This window comes from Pygocentrus nattereri, chromosome 5 (assembly GCF_015220715.1).
Source record: "Pygocentrus nattereri isolate fPygNat1 chromosome 5, fPygNat1.pri, whole genome shotgun sequence".
In the NCBI taxonomy this organism is placed as follows: Eukaryota; Metazoa; Chordata; class Actinopteri; order Characiformes; family Serrasalmidae; genus Pygocentrus; species Pygocentrus nattereri.
This window is the reverse complement of record NC_051215.1, coordinates 5,204,528-5,229,525: the sequence shown is the minus strand read 5'-3', so window position 1 is coordinate 5,229,525 and position 24,998 is coordinate 5,204,528. Positions and strand designations below refer to the sequence as shown.

The following is a 24,998-nucleotide window of genomic DNA, read 5'->3' as shown; positions in this document are numbered from 1 at the left end:
GCACCTGGTATTATCTGGTGCTCACATGATGGCATCTAATGCTTATCTGTTAATATATGGTGAGTACAAGATGGTATCTGCTGCTCTCTTCATAGTATCTGATGCGCACTAGATATTACCTGGTGAAAAAAGTACATCACGTTCTTTCAGTGCCAGATACTATTTGGTGAGCGTGAGATATTATGAGCTGAGTGTCAGATACTGTAAGTGTAAAATGCCATCAGGTGAGTACCAGATACTGGTACTGGCATCTGATGCTTATCTGTTAATATATGGTGAGTACAAGATGGCATCTGGTGCTCTCCTTAAAGTTTCTGGTGCGCTCCAGATTTTTACTTAGAGTAAAAAATTAACCAAATCTCCATAATTTTACTTATGCAAGTCATTACTATGGTCTCTCGTCGCATCTCACTGTTGTTCAGCATGTATTGTTATACTCTGACTCCACCAAACGCTCTCTCTCTTACTCTCTCACTCACTTACATGGATCCAGTTGCACTGGCATCTGTTTTCTCGAGCAGTATAGGTTGACAGAAGACTTCACCTGTCCTTCTGCTGAAACTCTTCAATTCAGTGGTGCATTACAGACACCTTGAAGCATAAGGAAGCAGGAGCTTGGGACATTACATCTAGGACAAAGTCTTACTGTCCACACTCATCACTGTGCTTTTGGACCATGGCTCTGGGTCATCATATTCATCAGGATCTGCCCGGTTTCAGTCCACCCTTCAATGGCATAGCAACTTGAGACATGCAGAGGGATCTAAAGAACCCACAGCAATGGCTAGCATGGAGATTCTGGAATAAACCTGACAATATTTGAGGTTTGTTGAAGATGTTATCGTGTTATCTCATTACAGTAAATCTCTTGAATCATAGACTTATTATACAGTGACTAATTTGGTTTTTAAGACTTATTATTGAGTAACTACAGAAAATAGTACAAACTTGATGTAATTTTGATACTGAGGAACCGAAGTGTGGACTAAAAAATAACCGAAATTTTACATAAAAGTACCTTTGCATGGCCATATGACCACCGTAACTTCTACAGAGGTAGATATCACTGTTGGAAGAAAAGCTTGTATCTCCAAAATGAAAACTTTACAGGAGAAGTAAAAAACATACTTTACTTTTAATTTAAGTGAATGGAACCAGATTTCTTTTGGTCCATTCGTTATGAAATTTATACATCATGTAAATATTCAAATTACACCAAAACCTGAAACCACAAAATGGAGATACAAGGTTTTCTCCCAACAGCAGCGATGTCTTTGTTAACATTAGCAAAGGTTTGGATGTTAGCTAATCTAGATTTTTCATAATTATATGCAAAAGAGCATAATTTAATCATTTAGATGACAAACAAAGTAATTCAGAGTGGTCTGTTTTCAGAGAGCTTTCTTTGGGGACTATGTTGCCTTATTACATCCTACATGTCCTGCTTCACCGTGCTTCACCATGCTTCACCATGCTTCCCCATGCTTCCCCATGCTTCACCGTGCACCACTAAAAAACAGTTTTAGGCCAAAATTTCACCTCAAATCTAAAGTCAAACAGTGTCTCAGGCAACGTGTTCATAACCATTTAATGCTGTAACTTTCTGAGAGGGAGCTTTTAGACACATTAAACTCATCAGATGTCTGGGTCCTATCAAGTGTGAACAGCTCTGACTCCATAAGTTTCTCTTGAACATCAGACCAATCTGAGTGACTCTGCCTGCTTTAATTAGGCATGAATTTCCCTTTCTTAGAAACTTTTTTCACCCAAAATGCTGCTGGCAGCACTCCCAGCCTGGTCAAGCTGAGGACCCAAGGCCAAGGTCAAGATGATGCAGCAGATCCTTCGGGACATGTACGTGGAGCCGGAGCTTCTGGCAGAGTTAAATGAGGAACAGAAGCAGATCCTCTTCTACAAGATCCGCCAGGAGCAGGTGCGGCGCTGGAAGGAGCGCGAGAATCAGGAGGATGGCTGGGAGAGGTGCCCGCCTCCCCCTCAGCCAGAGGGTGAGTCCAGCCAACATTCTGTGCTCCCTTCCAGGCTGCCTCTGAAGAAATAGCAGACAACTGTTGCTGGGTTTCTTCCATGGGCAAGGGCATGTGTTCTTGCCATAGTACAGAGAAACCTGGTTACCATAGGTGCCTGGTTGTGGAGATGGTGCCTAGATATGTCTATTATCTTGTGTTCACATTCCATGCCATGGCTCCTGGCTTGGATAAATGAAAAAACTTGGTAAAAATTTGGGAAAAGCCAAGACAAGGCTGAGGCCATTCATTTGTGGTGTTAAGACTTATACACTAGAACACTATATAATTTGAAGTGTGTTGGAAAATGCTTATTACACTGTAGTTATTGCTTAATTACATAGTAATATACTAATTAGAGCCAATTTACAACTATTAGTTTGATAAAGCTCAACTAGTGCTCTGAAAATGCTAAATTGACATAAATTAAGAATTAATAATGTACTAATGAGCAGATAGTTGATTAGTAGTTACTGGCTTGACATGATAAGGGTTGGGGATAAGATGTAAGGGGATAATAATGGACACCTATAATGTTTTGCAAGAAATGATAATGTATAATACAGAAATGCAACAGCTCTGAAATAAAGCTCAATTGATCTATTTACTGCTTAATGTAGCATAAACGAGCAGCTAACTACAGGCTTATTAGAACTTAATAATTATGCTCTGGAAAATACTCAGTACCCATTAACTACTGCTTAATAATACAATAATAAGCCACATAGTGTCTTGTGAGGGCTTAATAAGCATATTGCAAAGTCTGGAGGTACCTGGAGTGTTACCAAAGCTTCTGTAGGGATCAAAAGTATCCTTTTATGGCATAACTCCAAAATTTTCCTGTTTGCAATGTTAAGGTTGCATCATTTGTTTTGGCTTGTGGGCAACAAGTAGCAGTGGAATACTAAGCATGTTCATCTTCAGATTTTCAGACTCAAATTTAACAGTACATCAGCTAGCAAGAAGGAAGACCCCCCCCGCCCACCCAAAAAAAAAAACCCCTAAAAGACTAGAGCCAGTCCTGTAATCCTGTGAAGTAGATCATAATAAGGACTGCTCAACTGTTCTGAGACCAGTATTCATGATTAATGCCAGGTGGAAGAAAGAGGGTCCAGTGGCTCCATGGCAATGATGGTGAGGTGTGGGTGTGGGTGCTGGGGGACGCTCCTGGAGACAAATCATATGAGCAGATCATCAGAGAGCTGATCGAGGAGAGAGCTTGGCGGCAGGCCCAGCTAGAAGCTCAGGAGCTGTGGTGAGTAACAGGAGACCTCTACTAATACAGTATAATGGAATACACATCATGTCAAAACCATGACCACTATGGTCAAAAGATACTGCAAATAGCCTAGAATATTTAGAATAAATGTGTAAATAAATCATATCTACACTATGCGTCATATGAATGTAACCTTGGAATTAACAAACAGCAAATAAATATAACATTAGAACTTGTAATTCAGCAATAGATCACAGTTGCTAGACATATTCCATGTTTTCTTTCTCCCCAAGGCGAAAGAAAGAAGCAGAAATCAAGCAGAAGTTCAGGGACGCTGTAGCTAAAGAGAAGGCCCGACTGGTAGCAGGAAAGTGGAAGGAGGAAGCAGAGGACAGGAAGGCAGCTAAACGTGAGGAGGAGCGCATACAGGAGGAGCTGAAGGTGAGCTGGTTCCTCATTAATTGAGTTTCAAATGGAATGATATCATTTCATGGGGATGTTAAATTTTTTATTCAAGGACTGAGCTGAGATTGGTGTAAACCAAGGTTCTTCTGGTCCTGGAGGGTGTGTTAAGCAGGCAAATCACGAAACTGTGCTGGACACTTGCCCTCCAGGACCAGAGTGAAAGAATCCTTCATGCACAATTGCAAGACACTTTCTTGCATTGTCAGAAAAATGCCATTTGCACACGGAACATCTACAGCGGTGCTTGAAAGTTTGCAAACCATTTCGAATTTTCGAGATTACTGCATAAATGTGACCTAAAACTTCATCAGAATTTCACAAAAGTCCTTATTGTAGATAAAGACAAGCAAATTAAACAAATGTGCTAAACCGTTAGACTTGGTCATTTATTTATTGAGGAAAATGACCCAATATTACACGTCTGTGGCTGGCAAAAGTATGCAAACCTTTGCTTTCAGTATCTGGTATGACCCCCCCCCCCGCCCGCTTGTGCAGCAATAACTCCAACTAAACATTTACAGTAACTGTTGAATAGTCCTGCATGTTGGCTTTGTGGGATTTTAGCCCATTTCTCTGTACAAAACAGCTTCAACTCTATTATATTGGTGGGTTTCTGCCCATGAACTGCTTGCTTCAGGTCAGGACTTTGACTTGGCCACTCCAAAACATTAACTTTATTGTTACTTAACCATTCTTTGGTAGAACAACCTGTATGCTTATGGTCACTGTCTTGCTGCATGACTCACATTCTCTTGAGTCTCAGCTCATGGACAGTTGTCCTGACATTTTCCTCTAGAACTTGCTGGTATAATTCATTATACCAGAGTTCATTGTTCCATCAATGATGACAAGCCGGCCTGGCCCTAATGCAGCAAAACAGGCCCAAACCATGATACTACCACCACCATGTTTCACATATGGGAAGGGTTTTTATGCAGCAATGTTCTTTTTGGAGAGCTGTGGCTTTCTCCTTGCAGCCCTGCCATGCATGAATGAATGAATGAAATTTATTGTCATTCAACATTGTACTCGTACACTTGCAGTACACAGTACAAATCCCCCCTGTTCTCGGTGCAAATAAAAAAAGGTAGAAAGAGAAAAATAAAATAAGATAAAATAACTTAACTACTATACAAATTTACACTCAGCAAAACGTAAACAAAGAAGAGGATTGCACATGACACATCATACTTGAATTTTTTCCGGTTATAAATTGCACTGGCCCATTGAAATGAACTGTTAATTGCATAGTATGACATTGCACCATAACCCAATCAGTCACATGCTTGTATTAATCAGATCAGTCACATGTTTGGGTTTAACAGAGCTATGGCCCTGTTGTAAAAATTGTCTTTTAGTCTGTTTGTCCTTGTTTTCATTTGTCTGTAACGTCTGCCAGATGGCATCCGTTCAAATTCGGTACCCTGGGTGTGTGCTGTCTTTTTTAATCCTGTCTGCCCTTCTGAGACAGCGGTTGCTGTAGAGTTCCTTAAGAGATGGTAGGGGATGTCCAATGATTTTTTGGGCGGTGTTGATGACCCTTTGTAAGTCCTTTTGGTGTGCCATGGTGCAACTGGAGAACCACACAGAGATACAATAAGTCGGCACACTCTCCACGGAGCAGCGGTAGAAAACAGTCAGCAGTTCCTTCTTAGGATTTAGCCTCCTGTGGATCCTTCGGAAGTGGAGACATTGCTGTGCCCTTTTCATGACCGCTGAGGTGTTGGAAATCCATCGGAGGTCTGCGTCCATATGCACCCCCAGGAGTGTTGATGACTAAGTTGTTGTCTGAACACCAGTCCAGCAGCCTTTGGACCTCCTCCTGGTATGCTGTTTCGTCACCATGAGATATAAGTCCAAATAGGGTGGTGTCATCTGCGAACTTAACTGTAATGTTGTCTGGATGGCTACTAACACAGTCGTACGTGTACAGGCTATAGAGTAGTGGACTCGTGTCGAGTCTGAAAGCTGTGGAGAGATTTGGACCAATCCTAACTCTCTGTATGCAATCTGAGAGGAAGTCTCTAGACCATTGCAGATCATTGTTGCTCAGTGTTCTCCTGATGATGACCTCGTGAACATTAACATAAGCCACTGTGAAACAGGCCTTTAATTGCTTAAAGATACCCTGGGTTTCTTTGTGACCATGCAGACTATCACATGCCTTGCTCTTGGTGTGATCTTTGTAGGTTGACCACACCTGGGGAATGTAAAAGGGTCTTAAATTTCCTCCATTTGTACATAGTCTGTCTGACCGTGGATTGGTGGAGTCCAAACTTTTTAGAGATGGTTTTGTAATCTTTTCCAGCCTGATGAGCATCAACAGCTCTTCTTCTGAGGTCACCAGAAATCTCCTTTGTTCGTGCCATGATACACTTCCACAGACACATGTCGTGAAGGTCACACTGTGATAGATCTCTGTTCTTTAAATAAAAGAGGATGGACATTCACACCTGATGCCATCCCATTAAATGAAAACACCTGACTCTAGTCTCACCTTGAAATTATCTGCTAATCCTAAACATCCACATAATTGTCCCACTCACAGGGATGGACTATTGGATCATTAACCTCATTTTTCTAAAGTTTGTTTCATTTAGTTCTCCTTAGTTATTATTTGGACTTGTGAAAAGTTTTGGACTTGTAAAAGTTTTAGGTCAAATTCACACAAAATAAATGGAAAATTCTACAGGTTCATAAAGTTTCAAGCACCACTGTAATTTAAAAATCGATCATTTTCTGGATGTTTTGCTCTCCAGCGACCTCTGAAGTGTTAAGGCCCCCAGGGTCGTGGAGAGGATTCATCCAGATCTCACTGGATGCAAAGAGATATGAGCAAAAGATTGAGCAATCAATACCCAATCTGAGTAAGCTTCCAGCAAGAGGTTGTTCTGCTTCAGCAGGGAATACAGTGGCTCCTGTGCTGTGTGCACACCTTGACTTTCTAAGTGCTTCGCTATAAAACAAATGGACAAAATATAAGTCTGCTATGACAGAGTTGTAGAATTAACACTGTAAGCAAAAGATATTTAGATATATTTATTCATCAAGGAATTTGAAGTGCAGTACTGTGCAAAAGCTATTGCACAGCTCTCTGCTTGTGGGCATATATTTTTTTATTGCACTCACTGGCCACTTTATGAGTTTCATCTATCTTACAGGACCACTATGGACATGTATAGTTTGTCAACTACTATATCTTCTGCTCCATTTATCATTGGTCATTTTCTGACCACAGGTATATTGCTGTTGTCGGAAGGAAACCTCGTATCTCCAAAATGGTAACTTTACAGAAAAAGTTTTGATGTAAGTCAATGGAACCAGACGTTTTTCCCAGTCATTTTGGATCAATTATTTTAGTCCATTCATCATGAAATTCACGTACAATGTAAAGCGTAACAGATTTTTTCAAATTATGCCAAAAACTGAAAAACGTCAAAAATTTCCCGACAGCAGCGATATGTAGGTATGCTTCGTCTAGAATGCATTTAGGTTCGTTTGTAGTTAAGACTTAAGAATTAATGAATGTCATATTAGCATAGAAGACCATGTTTGACATTAATTTAGATTGGAGGCAGAGAAAAAGCGACCACAAAAAGACAAACAGTTCCTCATTCAGACCCTGTAGGGGTAGCGTTTATCAGAGAGAGAGAGAAAGAGATACGAAGGCTTGCTTTGGAGAGGGCAGACAGGGTACTATGGGCTACATTTTTCAATATCATCTGCTCAATAGATCCCCATTGAGGCCTTGGTCACAGATTATTTAGGATGCAGTAATGAGATCTTCTTAAGAAACTTGTCAAATATTAAAGAGCTCGTTTATCACGGCCCACGCACAGATCGGCCTCCCTGCTGGATAGCGCTGAGTCATTAAACTTTTAAATGTTTTCTCCCGCAATCCTTTACGGAAATCTCTGGATTGTTTAAGAAGTTGACATTAATTGTGGTGAAAAGAACAAAGCAGGATTGCTGGCTATATCTACATTGGCTGTTTGATTAGGAAGAAGCCCAGCTTGTTTTTGTAAAACCCGTTACCTCTAAATAGAATGGCTCGACCATTATAGGAAACATCAGTGACTATTAGAGCTACGCCTTCAGTTTGGGCCAGAAATGTTAGAAACCCACCTCTATGAAAATGATTAATTCTGCTACCATCCCTACGTGATGTATGATAGCGCTAAGCCAACGGCGATGCACATGAACATTTTTGACGGTTCTAGATTAAACATGGATAACTTATGTTTGTAAACAACATTCCATGTGTTTGAATACATTCCGATTATAGACTGAGGTGTTTATATTCTCACTCTACTCAGCAATCTGATGGAAAATCTCAGTTTACATGCTCACTACAAGTAATCCGATCCAAAATTACACGCATGCATAGAGCCCCACTTAGTGTAGACGCTACCATGACAACGAGCATCAGGTGAGTCCAGTCAGAGTGAGATGAGCAGCGTTTGTGTTTTTAACTACTTTAAAATGATGTCAGACTCAGGAAAACGTTCTTTGCATGTATTTATTAAAGAAGGCCGAGAGGAAGACGTTGTGTTCTGAGACACATAAACCGGACGCCCGTCCCACCTCCGCCATATTGAACGTTATTAACCTTCGCTATGATGTGACGCACATGCAGAACGTACTTAAACTTTCCGATTGGGAATGTCATCAGATAAGGCGTTTACACGATTCTTCTTCTTCTATTTAACGTATTGTGTACAGGATTACCCACCTTGTTCAATTGGATAGAAACTGTATTCCCAAATGTCCTCAGTTGGACGTATTCTATTCCAATTGAGCTATTAGTCAGATTGATTGATAGATAGATTGATATTGATAGATTATTAGGCTGCATGTAAGCGTGGCTATTGAGTCTTTCGGTAAAGAGTTCTGGCACAGAGCTGCCTCTGTTTTCCATTCCTAACAACTAAATGAAACCTGGTTAGTCTATGGCTTGTCCACATGGTCAGTGATGTATCTAGAACTTCCAGTGAAGTTCTACAGTGAAATTGGTCCCGCTCATTTTAAATCAAGGTGTGACTGTTTGCTTCCGGATGCATTAGGCCTTCAGTTCAGCTCCTGAAGTCCAAACCAATGGGAGTCTTTGCTTAGCTGTATCTATAAACTCCTGACTAGACACAAAACTCTGCTTTGGGCATCTCAGTAATCTGTCCCTATTGATTCAGCCCTAAATTAAACAATGATTTAACAGCAGCATTGTAATGCAGAAAGAGTTTAAACACAAACATGATTCAAAAACTCCTATTGAATTACAATGAATATTCTGTTTAGATTCTGGAAATCGTTAGTCCTCCCCCGAAGGCCTAGCAGGCTCTGAGGATTCCTCTACAAATATGTCCATTAATGTGTGGATTGACAATTTTCCTGCTTTGTTTTGTTCCTCCTGCTCAAAAGCATCATTCTGTTGTTTTCCTGTCACAATAAAATCGTGTGCTGGGGTGTAATCCTGCATGCCGGTTTATCTCCCATTCTAATGAGAGTTAGTACTTTCATTTTATTGTAACAGTCCAGCCGATGCTGCTTTGTTCCAAAACGGCACCTTTGTGGTAATTACATCCCTACAAAGTTTAATTGGCTCATTACCAAACGGCCACAAGTCAAACCCCTGGGTCTGAATTATTCGGCCAAGTTATTTCCACATGATGAACCATGGGCTTGTATTTATCAGTGCTATTAGCACTAGCACGTGATCAGCATCCCCGAATTATCAGGCCTGTAGAGGCATGCATGCTACATTAAGGCAGCGTCAAAAGGTGATTGCTCATTTGATCTCATTCTAACCATTTTTGCAGAGGTGACTGTCTGTCGACAAGTCTGTGCTTTGCATGCAGAAACGAGAGGAAGAGGAGAGGCAGAAAGGGGAGGAAGAGGTACGACGTGTAGAGGAGAAAAGAGCAAGAGAGCTATACATCTCCCTGGAGCAGGAGCGAAAGAAAAGTGAACAGGATAACAAGGCGTGGGAGGAACAATGCGAGTACCTCTTTTAGCTTTTCCTTGGCTTCACATCTCATTTACATTCATTTCAAATCTCATTATGTCTTTTACTTGAACCTACAGGACCTGCGGTTTTCCTGTCTTATTCAATTTCTTGTTTTTTGTGGTCGCAGTGCAGTACAGCTTCCGAAAAACTTCTTAACAAATTGAGTTGCACAAGCTATGATTATTATTAATTAATAACAATTACTTCCACTAGAGATGTTAAGTTAAATGATACTTATTAGTCCCACAACGGGGAAATTTCACCTCCGCATTTAACCCATGCATGAAGTGAGACACCACATAAACACCAGTGAGCACACACATACTAGGGGGCAGTGAGCGCACTTGCCTGAAGAAGTGGGCAGCCCTATCCACGGTGCCCAGAGAGCAGTTGGGGGTTAGGTGTCTTGCTCAAGGGCACCTCAGTCATGGACTGTTGGCACTGGGAATCAAACTTTCCGGTCACAGGGCCAGTTCCCTAACCTCCGCGTTCTAACACATTCCTAAAAATCCATTCCTAAAAACTAAATGAAACCTGGTTAGTCTAAGGCTTGTCCACATGGTCAGTGAGAGAAAAAGGAAAAACAACTTAAAAGCATTAGTTAGTTTGTAGTTTGTATAGCCAGTGTGCTAACTAGCTGGCATAAGAGTCAGTCCAGCTAATGGTCATCTAGGACGTTTTAAAATAATGAGATCTGTTACTAAAACTTCAGATAGATTAGCTGAGTGAGCTTTTGCTCTAGTTATCATACTTGCTATCCAAACTACGGCTATTTCAAGTTGCCTCTTTCCTTTACACACTACATTTACTGCATGCTGTGCTCCATTTCATCCATCAAACAGAGGGTTTTTCTATAACGAAAGCCTTTTGTTATTTGAAGCCGTATTGAGCCTGACGCCACTGTCAGCTGCAGGAGAACAGTGTGCAGTGACTGCACATGACCCTAGGAGCACTGACATGCAAATCTGAGGTTGGAAATGAAAGGATTCCAGTCTATTCAGTTTGTAGGGGAAACTGGGCCTAACATATTTTCGTTTTATGTTGAATAACTTTAACATATAAATATAGAGCATTGTTTCAGAATAACTAAAGCTTTACCAAGCGTTAATGTCAAGTTCACTAATATACTTCTGTGGAAACAAATGGAACAAAACGATAAAGTTTACTTCATTTGTCTTTGTTTACTAAAGGTGGCTTAGCTGTAACACTGTCTTACAACCAAGCCCACAGTACAGAGGTTTTACTGAAGCCCAGCTAGCACTTGCTGTGAGGCTGTCACCTGTTTGGTTGGTGTAGTGGGTAACACCTCTGCCTTCTACCCTTGTAGACTAGGGTTCAATCCCCTGCCTGGGTAAGCAGCCTGCACTATACCAATAAGATTCCTTGGGCAAGACTCCCAACACCACCTTTGCCTACCTGTGTAAAATGATCAAATTGTATGTCGCTCTGGATAAGATTGCTGTATTGTTGGCTACAAGATGGTGATTGAAGTAGTATACTTTGGATTTTGTGATTTACACAAACAGCTCAGTAACCAAAATAAAACTTTGTTGAAAAATATTTACATACCCTGAAACAGTCTCTGGTGTTTCACGCTGATGAATTTTGGTGGGAGACTGTGGCTAGGAGACATGGTAATGTGGCCAGAAGCTCATGCTGCTTGACCTCTTTTAACATGAAAGGTTCATGTTAGTTTGTGCCCCATGTTAGATTGTTCCCCGGGCTCCTGTCTTGAGTCAGAGTTGAGTCAGAAATCAGTTAAGGAGTAAGCGAGTCCAAGTGTAGTTGAGAGTCAGCCAACATGCAACCTGAGTTTGCATTATACATCAACAGATGGGCTGCAGTTTCTAATAATGAATCCAGAATTCTTTAATTATTCCGAATGTGTTCTATTCTGTACATTCCTAACTTTTCGTTCTGTAAATTAAAAAAAAAGTATGGCCTCTATTTATTCTCAATATGGTAAAAAAATATCCAATCAATTATCTTTCCGTAGTACGTCGTTCGAAAGAGGCAGACGAGGAGATGAAGAAGAAGGCCCGGTGGGCGAGAGATGAGTATAAACGTCAGTCCATCCGAGCCATTGAGCAAGGCCACGTGGCAGGCCTCAGCGGGCACTTCCAACAACAGCCTCACATTATCAGGAGGCATAGCACCACCATAGAGCAGACGGCTAAATCACCACCTTGCAGCGAAGACCGTCCTCGGCCTGGCCTCCAGCCTGCAGCTCCACCCCTGTACCGCCGGAGACAGAGTCGCAGACACAGCACCATCGTGACCCAGCCACTGATGGACAGGTGAACAGGCACCACTTAACACAAATCAGAACCACTGGGTAGAATATGTCTGTCTTTGCTGGGAGAGTATATTAGCATATAGTCCAGCAAAAACTTTTACCCATAGTAAAAACTTTTGCTGGACTATATGACGCATAGTATTACATGTCAAAATATTTTGTAGTTTTGTTGATTTTTGAAGTATAAAGAACTTAACCTCTACAAAGGACACAATTCTGCAATTTTAATGCTCTTTTACAGTTTATTTGCTGCGTTTAAGAAATTGGGGAAAATAATTTAACATACTGTTATGGCAAATTTTATGTTTTTTCCAAACATGTTAAACTCAGCAAATAAACAGAAGTTGGGCAGTAAAATGAGCAGAAAATGCCTTATTTAGGTTTGTTTTTCCACTTAGAAAATCAACAAAACATCAGTTTTAGAGGAATAGTTACCAATTTATATATTTACAGCATTTGGCAGACACTTTTATCCAGACCAACATACAATTTGATCATTTTACACAGGTAGCGTTAGGAGTCTTGCCCAAAGACGCTTATTGGTATAGTGTAGGGTGCTTGACCAGGTGGGTGATAGAACCCTAGTCTACAGTGTAGAAAGCAGAGGTTTTACCCACTACACCAAGCGGTATAGTCACACTTTTCTATACAACTGTATATGACAGGTGGACATTGAGAACTTTTCTTGGTGGAGATACAAGATTTTGGGATTTGTTATAACAGTGATGGTTCATGTGTACATATCTATATATACAAACTGTCAGCGTCACAGCAAAAACCTTAAAACCTCATTTCACTGGACAGCATTCAGCTGTCCAATGACATTGCATGAGCGGCAGTTCAAAAAGATGCAGTGGCTGGATTCACAGGTCTCAGAGGAAGCCGGTGCTAGCCGTCACCCTGCTAGTGCTGGTGGTAATGTGTGATTCTAACTAGTGGGTGGAATAGGATATGACTACATTGGGTAGAAATTTGAGGAAAAAATAAGTTTCTCAGCTTTCATTGTAAGTCAGGGCAACAAGATTTTATTTTATTAAGTCATTTTGGATCATTGTTAACTTTATTAATGTTCCTCCATGATATTAGCATTATGTTGTTCTATTATGTTCACAATGTTTTTTTGTCAATGCTCTCTCTCTCTCTTCCTCTCCCTACATCTCCCTATGTCTCTCTCTCTCCCTAGCCCTGTCTGGGTGCGTTGTCCTCGTCCAAGCTCCAGAGAGTCCGTCATTTCATGGTTCTCTGAAGACCAGAAGCCCAAGCGGGCTGGTTACGAACGCAACAGTGACACCATCGCCCCGTGGTTTCATGGTAAGATGATTGTATTGTGAAGGTGGCAAAGTTTATAGGATATAGCCCCTTTAATCATATTTTTTAACTACTAGTTAACTGCAAAGTCTACCTAATCAGACACAACTACTCTAATAAACATCACTACCACCAAAAAACACAACACAACAGTCCACTTTTACACTTTTATAGCAAAACAGACTAGAACACAGAAAACAACACCATATACTACAAACAATACATCCAACATCTACGACCAATAACCAACAGCAACAGCAACTAAGACCAGCGAAAAAAGGGGCAAACACTGGGCTTAAGTAGCACAAGGGATACAAGGGATCACAAGACACAGGTGGAAAACAGGCGGAAACAATCAAGGGCGGTGTCAGAAAACAAGGGGGCTGGACTGGGAAGGAATCAAAACAAAGAAGCACATGGACAGGACTGGAAGGTAAACAGTTGCACATGGAAGACTGGGAGGGGCCAATCATGACAATGGGGAGTGTGGCACGTCCCGAGAGACACTTTGCGTGGCCACATATCCTAAGCTCTCCAGTGCAGCCCATGATTGAGGCTACAGTATCAAAATATTCAATATACAAATGTAATGGCCCAATCCCAGAAAAAAAGGTGCTAAACTGTCAATGGGGCAGTACTACTCCTATCACTGGGGTGGTACCCTCAACTGTAACAATCCATTGCAGTGATATTATCTAAGTTGTATTGACTCCACACACCCCACCTCGTCTCCAGGCTTTTATTTTATTGTTCTGTTTTAAAACATTTGGCCATGATAAGGTACAAATACGTACTTTTCACCTGGAAAAAACTTATTTAAGGTTCACAATCGGACCTTCAAGCTACCGTTGTACCTTTGAGGGAACATTTACATTGTTTGTACCTTGATGAACAAAAAATGTACCTGCGAAGTACCTTTATTTCTAACAGTGCAAGATCCATGCATGACCAGTGACTGCCTTTTCCATCCGTGCTTTTCTGAGTGTAGACCCTTAAACCATTCAATTGTAATGACATTGTTCTGCAAAGTGTAGACTACACAGCAGGCATGTAGACATCTATCAGCACCCTTTAAGCAGGAAAACAAGGTTGACCTTTTCCCTCCTGCACGTACTACAATGTACAAAGAGAATGCAATGGAGTGGAGAACAGATGGCCTGGTTTTGCAACCAGAGACTCCCTAACAGACAGTTGGAGGGCAATGCTGTGTGTGTGTATGTGTCTAGCGACAGTCAGGAGAAAGGAATGGAGAAGAGTCCTAAATATTTCAGAGGCTTTACTGGGCTAATTACTGGCGCAAGTCCCGCAGCTTTGTCTTGTCAGAATGGGTCATAGTGGGTGACCGCTGCTTAATTGACAAGAAAGCTGATTAATAGGCTGGCAAGTGTCAGAAATTCCATTGGAACAAGGGTCTCAACACGGTCCTTTCTTATCTTAATGTAAGGCTCTAGATAAGGGAATGTACACAGACAAGTGCACAGCTCAAAGGTTAGAATTACACAGCTGGTTCAGATATGGAAACTTCTCAGCTTTGTAGTAAAGAGATGGCAGCATTACAACAGGACAGGACTTTATTATGTGTGGCCTGCTTTTATGAAAGTATTGTGATAGATTTTCTCAGTGATAGAGCTCCTCAGAGTGGGGCTCATGTCAATACTTACAAGCCAGTTTTGTTGGAGTTGATGCTCATATGGAGATCTTTATTAGGTAAATGTATTGCCCATCACCAGAGACTGAGACTGTGTATATGTGTAGTACTTACCCACCACTTATTATTAAGCTTATTGTTCGAATTTTCCCGTTCCACCTTAAATGGTGCAGCAGCGACATGCTGGCGCTTCAGGTGTCAGAACTGCTGGACTATTTAAGGTGGAACAGTAAAGTTACCGAAACATTTTCATGCTATCAGCAATTTTCTAGGCTTGTTTTGATGTAAACGACCATAATACATTGAAACGACATGAAACTAAGATAAAACAATGGATATCAGAGTTTGTTTAACAGAGAAAATTCCCACATTTGTGGGATTCTTTGGTTGCTTTGGGAGGTTTATCTTGCCGGGTTTTCTTTTTTTAGACCTGAACGCACAAAACGGAGGGCTAAGAGCTCAGTGGCCGGGGCGAGGGGTGAAATGGGATTGGGCCTTTATATACTAACCTGTGCTGCTATTGACTCAGGTTAATATTTTAACTATCGTTTGTTTTCGTTTGCACAGTTTTTCTTTTGTATGAAAAATAAATCTGTAAATAAGTCTGTAAATAAATCACTCACTGTTTGAACAAGAACCATTCAGAGTCGACATATCTTCCACCTGCAGCTTCATCCCTCACACCATTCAGTCACAATCTACCTGAATCGGTGACTTCGTGTCTCCTCATGTGGTTCGTTGAGGCATCGTCACAGTAAACAAGTCATTTGGCGAGTCTGAAACTGGTGGGTAGCGCTGTCGCCTCACAGCGAGGAGGGCCTGGGTTCGATTCCCCAGCTGGGTGACCGGGGTCCTCTCTGTGTGGATTTCCTCCGGGTTTTCCGGTTTCCTCCCACAGTCCAAAGACATGCAGTCAGGTGGATTGAACATGCTAAATTGCCCCTAGGTGTGAGTGACTGTCTGTCTGTCTGCCCTGCGATGGACTGGCGACCCATCCAGGGTGTATCCTGCCTTCCGCCCAAAGACTGCTGGGATAGGCTCCAGCACCCCCCGCGACCCTGACGGAGAAGCGGCTTAGAAAATGGATGGATGGAAACATTGGCAACACTCTAAAATCTTATGCTCTAAAGATTTTCTGTAACAAGGAACTCACAAATGCAGCTGTTTTAAATGTTCATATTAATGATAGAAACTTAAAAAGCCATATTGATGATGGACATTTCAGGCAAGTGTGCAATAAAATGTTTTCAAGGACATCGTTCTTATCTCGCAGCTATATTTCCCCCCTGCAGGAATCATTACACGAGAGGAATCGGAGAAGTTACTGAAGGACGAGGCTGAAGGATCTTTCCTGGTCCGGGTCAGTGAGCGGATTTGGGGTTATACGCTGTCATATCGCACGGCCACTGGCTTCAAGCACTTCCTTATCGACGCCTCTGGGGACTACTACAGTTTTCTGGGAGTCGACCAGAACCGCCACGCCACTCTGACTGACCTCATCAACTTTCACAAGGTAGCTAGCTTAAGGCGAACTGAGCATGCAGACGTTCACACACTATGTTATCTGTCTGGGTGTCATCTGACCTAAATGTGGGCGTAGAAAACTTCAGTTTCAAACTCTAGACTAGTTTATGAGGGACTGGATGGTTCCATTTATGCTGATGGATTAAGGGGGGTGCTCAAGCCAAAATGAAACATTTATAACAACTTTATATAGGTATGTATGCTTGCATATAACATGTATATGCAATATATATATATACAGTACTGTGTGAAAGTTTTAGGCACCTAAGCAAATTTTTGAACAATGTACCTCAGCAGTGAGTTTATCAGAATATACTTTAGAATAAAGTCGTATTCATAATTCAAATAAACATAAAAACAATAAAAAGTAACAAGAATTTCTTGGGTCCATATTTTTCCTGGACACCTTCACAGCCGCCACAGAGACTCGTTAATATCATCAATTACATTGATGTTAAACAAAGTTAAACAAACACACTCAAATCCAGAAAAAAAAAAAAAAAAAAAAAAAAATATATATATATATATATATATATATATATATATATATTTATATATATATAAAATCATTATGAATTAATATTCTGTGCAGTTTGTTTATTGAAATACTTTTCTCAGCAAATAAACACAAACTACACAAATAAATAGATTTTGGAAATGTGCCTTGGGTGCCTGAGACTTTCTCACAGTACTGTATATTGCTAACTTGCTTACTTGAATCCTACAGTGAGATGCTACAGTTTAAATACTAGGGAATACGGTTTAAATACTAGGGAATATGGTTTAAATACTAGGGAATACGGTTTAAATACTAGGGAATACGGTTTAAATACTAGGGAAAGCCCCTCTGATGATGTATCTTGAAGGTGGGATGAACCTTTTAAAAACAATCTCGACTTCAGAGTGGATTCTTTTTTGCCTTTTCCTTAGAAAGACAGAAAGCTACTGTAACTGCTAGGAAGCCGACTACTAGTAACAATGATGGTAAAAAATGCGCTGCCCTCTGACAGAAATGACTCAGCAGATAAAAGCACAACAAGTTAAAAGTTAAGGCTATCGAGACGTCTTACCTCAGTTTGGATTCTGTCATGGTTGAAAGGATAAAAACTATAAAACTTGTGAATTACACCAATCAGGCATAACATTATGACCACCTCCTTGTTTCTACGCTCATTGTCCATTTTATCAGCTCCACTTCAGTAATATATATATACACTCTTTTAATCCCACAACTGGGGAAATTCCACCTCTGCATTTAACCCATCCGTGAAGTGAAACACCACATACACACACTTGTGAACACACGCTAGGGGGCAGTGAGCACACTTGTCCGGAGTGGCGGGCAGCCCTATCCATTGGGCCCGGGGAGCAATTGGGGGTTAGGTGTCTTGCTCAAGGACACCTCAGTCATGGACTGTCGGTCCTGGGGGTCGAACCGGCAACCTTCCGGTCACAGGGCCAGTTCCCAAACCTCCAGCCCACGACCGCCCACTGTTTGGCTTCACTTTGTAGTTCTACAGTTCCAGACTGTAGTCCATCTGTTTCTCTGATACTTTGTTAGCCCCCTTTTACCCTGTTCTTCAGAGGTCAGGACCCCCATGGACCCTCACAGAGCAGGTACTATTTGGGTAGTGGATCATTCCCAGCACTGCAGTAACACTGATGTGGTGGTGGTGTGTTAGCTTGTGTTGTGCTGGTACGAGTGGATCAGACACAGCAGTGCTGCTGGAGTTTTTAAACACTGTGTCCACTCCCTGTCCACTCTATTAGACACTGCTACCTTGTCAGTCCACCTTGTAGATGTAAAGTCAGAGTCGATAGCTCATCTGCTGCTGCACAGTTTCTGTTGGTCATCCCCTAGTCCTTCATCAGTGGTCACAGGATGTTGTTGGCTGTGTATTTTTGGTTGGTGGACTATTCTCAGTCCAGCAGTGACACTGAGGTGTTTAAAAATTCCAGCAGCAGTGCTGAGTCTGATCCCCTCAGACCAGCGCAACACACGCTAACACACCATGTTATGTTATGCCTAATTGGTGTATGCCCAATCAAGTGCTTAGCATTTATTATTTAGTGCTCACTTAATAGTATCAGCTGCTCACCACATAGAGCCTGTTGCACTCTAGATTTTTACCTAAAATAAAACACCATTTCCTTTTAGGGGCTCAATAACTGTCAGCGGAATTATAATTCAACACAATTTAAAATGTTGTTCTCCTCTAAATCACACCAACTCAGTGCTCCAGACAGTGGCCCAGTTTGTGGACTGGTATTAAGCCTAGATTAAAACAGCACTATCAGATGCTTGACTGCTAATGAGGAAAACGTTTAGGCTTATAAATGGGAGTGAATGAGTGTCAGTCAGTCAGTCAGTCAATGAGTGATTGAATGAGTTACAAGCTACTTAAAAAGTCTACTTAATTAGGGCTTCAGCCTAATTTGGGTCTGGGAAACTAGCCCAATTAGAGGCCTTCTGTGAACAGAGGCCTGTCCAGCTGCAGGCGGGACAGCAGTGAACATTCAGCAGCGATATCTTCATTCTGCTTCGAGGCAGCTGCCACTAAAAATGGCAGTGCTATACTTTAAGACTGTAGGAAGCATTGTTTCAAGATCTTGACTGGCCACCTACATCTGCTATTACACAACTGGCTATTTTAAGAAGGTTAAAGAATTCATAAAGAGTTCATGTGCTGCCCATATGCAGGACGTGCTGGGAATATACATCAATCGCAATGTAGTAACTAATTGAATGCTTGCATGGTTGTCTGAATAATCCACATTTCACTGCATCAGTCCCTGTGTAACCATGGATACATATCTCCACTAGCATAGGCCGTCAGAGACGGAGGCGTAAACTGTGATATCTCTGACATTAGTTATATGCTAATGCAGAGCGTATTGTACCACTGTCAGCAGGGCTTCTATTCCCAAGCCTATAATGGAAGTAATAGTATGCACAAAAGAATTGAATAGACTTTTATAAGACATACTGGGGTTTTATATTGAAAACATATGACAGGTGCTAGCCAGTTATGATGAATCACACAGAAAGCCACACATATTCTAGGACTGAAACAGTCTGTTTTCTCTGTTTCTGCATATTCATCACACTAAATGGTTTCAGACCCTTGAACAGTGTAAGATTAGACAAGGAGAACATGATGAAACATCATGAAATAAATGAAGGAACTGTGAAGAAAAGCTATTACCAGTTGTGTCACTTGCCTATAACTGGAGACCGGTCTTTCACATCACTCTGGAGCAATTTTACCCACTCTTCTTTGCTGAATTGCTCTAAATCAGTCACACAGTTGTCCACATTTTGCACATGAACTGCCCATTTGAGGTTCTGCCACAGCATCTTTCAAGGGGTTCAAGTCAGGACTTTGACTAGGCCACTCCAGAAACTTCATTTTGTTTCTTTTGAGCCATTCAGAGGTGCACTTGCTCTTGTACTGTAGATCATTGTCTTGCCACATAACCCCATTGCACATAAGCTTCATATCATTGTCTGATAAGATAACATTCTTTTGTAGGACTTTCTGGTAGAACAGAATTGAGATGTCTCCACAGCATCACTCTACCACCACCATGTTTCACTGTTGGCGTGATGTTCTTTTCATGAAATTCGGTGTTAATTTTGTGGCACATATAAAAGGATGCCTGTCTTCCAAGAAGTTCAACTCTCAGCTCATAAGTCCACAGAACAGTATTCCAATGGGCTTGGGGGTCACAACAATGTTTTTGCCAAATGTGAGATGAGCCTTTGTCTTCCTTGTGGTTTCTGCCTTACGATTCTCTCATGGATACCATTTTTATCCCGTTTCTTTCTAAAGGTGGAATCATGAACACTGACCTTCTTATTGAAAGTGAGGCCTACAGTTCTTTAAATGTCATATGGGTTCTTCTGTGACTTTCTGTGCGCTGGGAGGAATTTCTGTAGGCCAGCCATTTGTGGGAGGTTTCTCCATTGTTCTGAGGTTTCTCCATTTGGAGATACTGTGGTTTACTGAAGTCCCAACGCCTTGGGGACTTTGCGGCCTTTGTAACCTTTGTAAGCCTTTCCAGCCTTTACTTTCTTTCTTATCCTTTCAGGAATTTCTTTTGCTTGCAGCATGGTGTGCTGCCTGTTAAGATCCTTTAGCCTACTTCACATTGTTGGCAAGGCTCTATGTAAGTGATCTTTCGATTCAACCGGACTGGCAGGAATCAAGCCTGGTTTAACCGATTCCAGTGATCAACCAAATTTGGTTAATCGTTTGATAATAGTAAATGAATTGCTAACTTAAAAACTGCATTTTGATTGTCCTTTGCTCAGGTTGTCTTTGTTTTATATGGAATTTTGTGTGATGATCTAGAACAATTGTTTAAATATGACAAATATGCAAAAGCAAGGAAGAGAGAAGATACTTTTTCACCGCACTGCAGATTGCAGAGCTGAAGCTACTTTGACTCAGCACCATGCTACTCTGAAACTGTCCCTGACACATGTGTTGTACTTTTCTCTAACATAGTGATAACTGTGTGTGTCATCACTTGATTGTTAGACCTTGCCAGAACTCAAATAGGACCTTGATCCATTTGGTGTTCATGCGTAACTCATCCTCTTTCGTTTTTAGGAGGAAGTCATTACCACCACTGGGAAGGAGCTGTTACAGGAGGCATTCAAACAGGCTTCCTGTTCTGGAGACTATGGTGGACTGTTCTCATAACTACTGACCTTGCACTGGAGCCTGTAACTCTTATAATGGTGACCTTTTGCCTTTAAACGTAGGGCTAAAAGCAACATGTTAGTGAAACCACAAACCAATGTATTCCAAAAGGTACCATCAATGGAGACCAAGTGTGGAGGACGTTTTATTCAACTTGTGGACAGCAGTGTATAAACATTGTTGAAATGTGGCGTAAAGTGGCATTCCGACCCATAACTACCATGTTATTTTTCATATTATCCAATATTCCCGCACAACAATAACATTGCATCCTTCAGCTCATCAGTTTGAAAAAAAGAACAACTCGGATTCTTGTTTTCATCCATCGATGTTGTCTCACTACAATACCCAGCATGCATCGCACAAATACATCATACAACATGTTTAGCTTCCTAACAGTAACATTATTTCTTAGCTTCCTTCATCATTAGCCAGCTAAAACAGTCTGCCCTCATATATCCACCTCAAGTTGTTCAAGACATCTCCCTCTTTCAAGTCACATCACCAGAAGGGGGCTTTCCTACTCTTTTAACTGGAAAATCTCACTCTAGAGACGGACTCTGGGGCCACTGCTGGAGGTGAGTAGGCCTCTTTACAGTTACAGGTTTGCAACTTCAGTATCAGTCTGTACTTCTGTGTGAAGATTGGTGAGGTGCTGTTTATAAACCTATCATCATACATTATATTTCCAAAAGTGTTCACTCACCCATCCAAATCACTGAATTCAGGTGTTCCAATCACTTCCATGGCCACAGGTGTATAAAGCCGAGCCCCTAGGCCTGCAGACTGCTTCTACAGACATTAGTGAAAGAATGGGTCGCTCTCAGGAGCTCAGTGAATTCCAGCGTGGTACCGTGATCGGACGCCACCTGTGCAGCAAGTCCAGTCGTGAAATTTCCTCACTACTAAATATTCCACAGTCACCGGTCAGTGGGATTATAACAAAGTGGATGTAACTGGGAACGACAGCAATGCAGCCACGAAGTGGTCAGCCACGTAAAATGACAGAGCGGGGTCAGCGGATGCTGAGGGGCATAGTGTGCAGAGGTCACCAACTTTCTGTAGAGTCAATCACTACAGACCTCCAAACTTCATGTGGCCTTCAAATCATATCAAGAACAGCCTAGAGTGCTTAAAGGAATGAGTTTCCAAGGCTGAGCAGCTGCATCCAAGCTTTACATCACCAAGCGTAATGGTGGTGGCCAGAAGAACGGTGTGGGGTTGTCTTTCAGGAGATGGGCTCAGCCCAATAGTTTGTGAAAGGAACTCTTAAAGCTTCAGCCTCAAGGCATTTTGGACAATTTCATGCTCCCAACTTTGTGGGAACAGTTTGGGGACGGCCCCTTCCTGTTCCAACATGACTGGATGAGAAATGGATGAGCCAGTTTGGTGTGGAAGAACTGGACTGGCCTGCACAGAGTCCTGACCTCAACCTGATAGAACACCTTTGGATTGCATTAGAGTGGAGGCTGTGAGCCAGGCCTTTTCGTCCAACATCAGTGTCTGACCTCACAAATGCACTTCTGGAAGAATGGTCAAGAATTCCCATAAACAGACTCCTAACCCTTGTGGAAAGCCTTCCCAGAAGAGCTAAAGCTGTTATAGCTACAAAGGGTGGGCCGACATCATATTAAACCCTATGGAATAAGAATGGGATGTCACTCAAATTCATATGCGTGTGAAGCCAGATGAGTGAATACTTTTGGGAATATAGTGTATAAACACTTTATGATGTCCCAAAACGACCTGAATCCAGCATGGTGCAATGTACAAATATATCCCAGCTCAGATGCTAACATGCTGCATGATGGCCAGAACCTCTGGGCATCAGAGCAACAAGGTTATCTAATGTTAATGATGTAAATATGAGCTTTTTTTAGTATATAAGTATGGGCAACTATAATAATAATGCCTTTGCAATGTGCTTATTAAGCCTTGACAAGTCATCAGCCAGTAATTAACAGGCTCCTTATTATGACTTTATTAAGATATAACTAGGGTGGGTTAAGCAGTTATCAGACTATTTTCTTATGCACTGCACAGTATAATGTTTTACATAATGTTTAAGGAGGCTATTATAGTGTCCTAATTAAACCTTATCAAGCAAATATTTGGTAACTAACTCATTAAACCAATATCTCCTAATTAACTGTCTGTTTATTACTTAGTCCATGCTATTATTAAGCCTCATCAGCCCAATAGTTGACTGTCTGCTCATTACTACATTATAAGTAGCCACTAAAGCAGTAACCAAAGTGAATTAAGCATATCCAGAGCATTGTGATCAATGGTGTATAGGTTACTACTTGTGCCTTACAGAGTACTGTAAACAGCCACATTCTAATGGGAAAACAATGTTTTCTTGTTGACAAAAACAAGAGAAAAACAAGAAAACAGAAATGATGTTAAGAATGAGGAAGAATGATGCTCTTCATCCTGAGATTGAGCCCATTAATTCATAGTACTGAGACTCTAGGACCACAGCGCTGTAGTGCACAAATACAAATACTGTGGAAAATATTTAACTCAGTGTAATTTCAAGATAATAAAGTAGTAATAAGAACTAGGCATTTTGTAGGCATTGACTTTATAACTTACTAACAGCTATTGGCTGTATAATAAATGCATAATAATGGGCACTTGAAAGATTTTGACGCATAAAGTATTTATAAGCAGGCTGTTAAGAACTACTGGATTATTGAGGCTTAATAAGTGCATTAATGTCACCCTATACTGGTGCTACCTAGTAACCGCAGCTAATTGAGCCTAAAGGTGGGTAGGGGTAGCAAATGGGGGCTTTCCAGTTTGCATAATTATGCATATTCATAAATCTTTGTGATCTTTTGAGGTTAAAGGTGAAGAGATGCTCCATTTTAGTGACTTCTGACATAAAAATAATACAAAAATCTTCAGAATCAACATGTTTCTTTTAATAGTTTAACTTACATTAGAGGGACTGGAGGGGAATAGATGGAAACACCTGAGTGAACGTGAACTGGAGCAAGTTCCTCCTCACAAAAAGGAGTTTTAGAGCTCCTGTCAAGTTTGCTTCTATAGTCCTGACAGCTTTTTCCATGCAGGAGATTGCCTTTCTGCTTGTGTTTCCACAGCGAAACCTAATCTGCTAGTCCTCAGCATGGCAGCACTCCTCCATACCAAACACAGGTGGGGAAACTTCAAGCTCTTTGTCTGTATGGTAGAACACTGTCCATTGGTTTCTAACAGAAAAGGCCACAAAGTAATGCTTTAATAAGGATTGGGTTTCGAAAAGAAGCTTGAGAAGGTGGGCTGGCCTGGTTGGAAAGTAGGTTGCTGTTGTTGTAAGGGATATGGGCAGGCTGTCAAGCTCAGGGTGTCAGATTTCCTCCATTACAGCTTGACAAGGACTTCCCCAGCACTGTGTTTTGGGTCAGAATCTGTGCCTCATAAACTGACCACTGTTCTCCTTCCGCCTTCGTCTAGCTACACAATCAAAAACATAAATATAGGTAAGTGCACTGATTCTATATATTTATATTTCTGAAATTTCCATTATATTCACCTGTTGTATCTTACACACTAAAAAATGATGGTTCTTGAAGGGTTCTTTAGTAAAGAAAATGGTTCTATATGGAACCATAAACACTCAAAGAACACTTTGCATGATTGAAGGGTCATGCGTCATGAAAGTGTTCTTCAGACTGATGGAGAATGTGTTGTAGATGATTTTGAAAAGGGTTCAATATAGCACCAAAAAGGGTTCTTCCATTCATTGCAATGTCAAGCTTGTTACCATAGAAGAACCTTTCTGTATACACATTAGAC

The 24,998-nt window shown here is 41.2% G+C and overlaps 1 protein-coding gene across 1 annotated transcript; it reads left to right on the top strand.

Annotated features, from left to right (window-relative positions):
* Nucleotides 1-1,828: 1,828 nt before the first annotated feature.
* On the top strand, nucleotides 1,829-21,221 carry sh2d4ba (SH2 domain containing 4Ba). The gene is made up of 8 exons (XM_037538261.1): nucleotides 1,829-2,010; nucleotides 3,127-3,279; nucleotides 3,537-3,684; nucleotides 9,561-9,699; nucleotides 11,706-11,946; nucleotides 13,189-13,316; nucleotides 16,254-16,474; nucleotides 21,102-21,221. The coding sequence occupies exons 1-8, from the start codon at nucleotides 1,829-1,831 to the stop codon at nucleotides 21,192-21,194; spliced, it is 1,305 nt and encodes a 434-aa protein (XP_037394158.1). The 3' UTR covers nucleotides 21,195-21,221.
* Nucleotides 21,222-24,998: the final 3,777 nt, after the last annotated feature.

Bases quoted from the DNA above. Each gene is read 5' to 3' on its own strand.
- sh2d4ba (XM_037538261.1), top strand. From the start codon at position 1,829: ATGATGCAGCAGATCCTTCGGGACATGTACGTGGAGCCGGAGCTTCTG. The intron at 3,685-9,560 runs GTGAGCTGGTTC...CTTTGCATGCAG, and splicing joins GCATACAGGAGGAGCTGAAG to AAACGAGAGGAAGAGGAGAG. The intron at 16,475-21,101 runs GTAGCTAGCTTA...TTTCGTTTTTAG, and splicing joins ACCTCATCAACTTTCACAAG to GAGGAAGTCATTACCACCAC.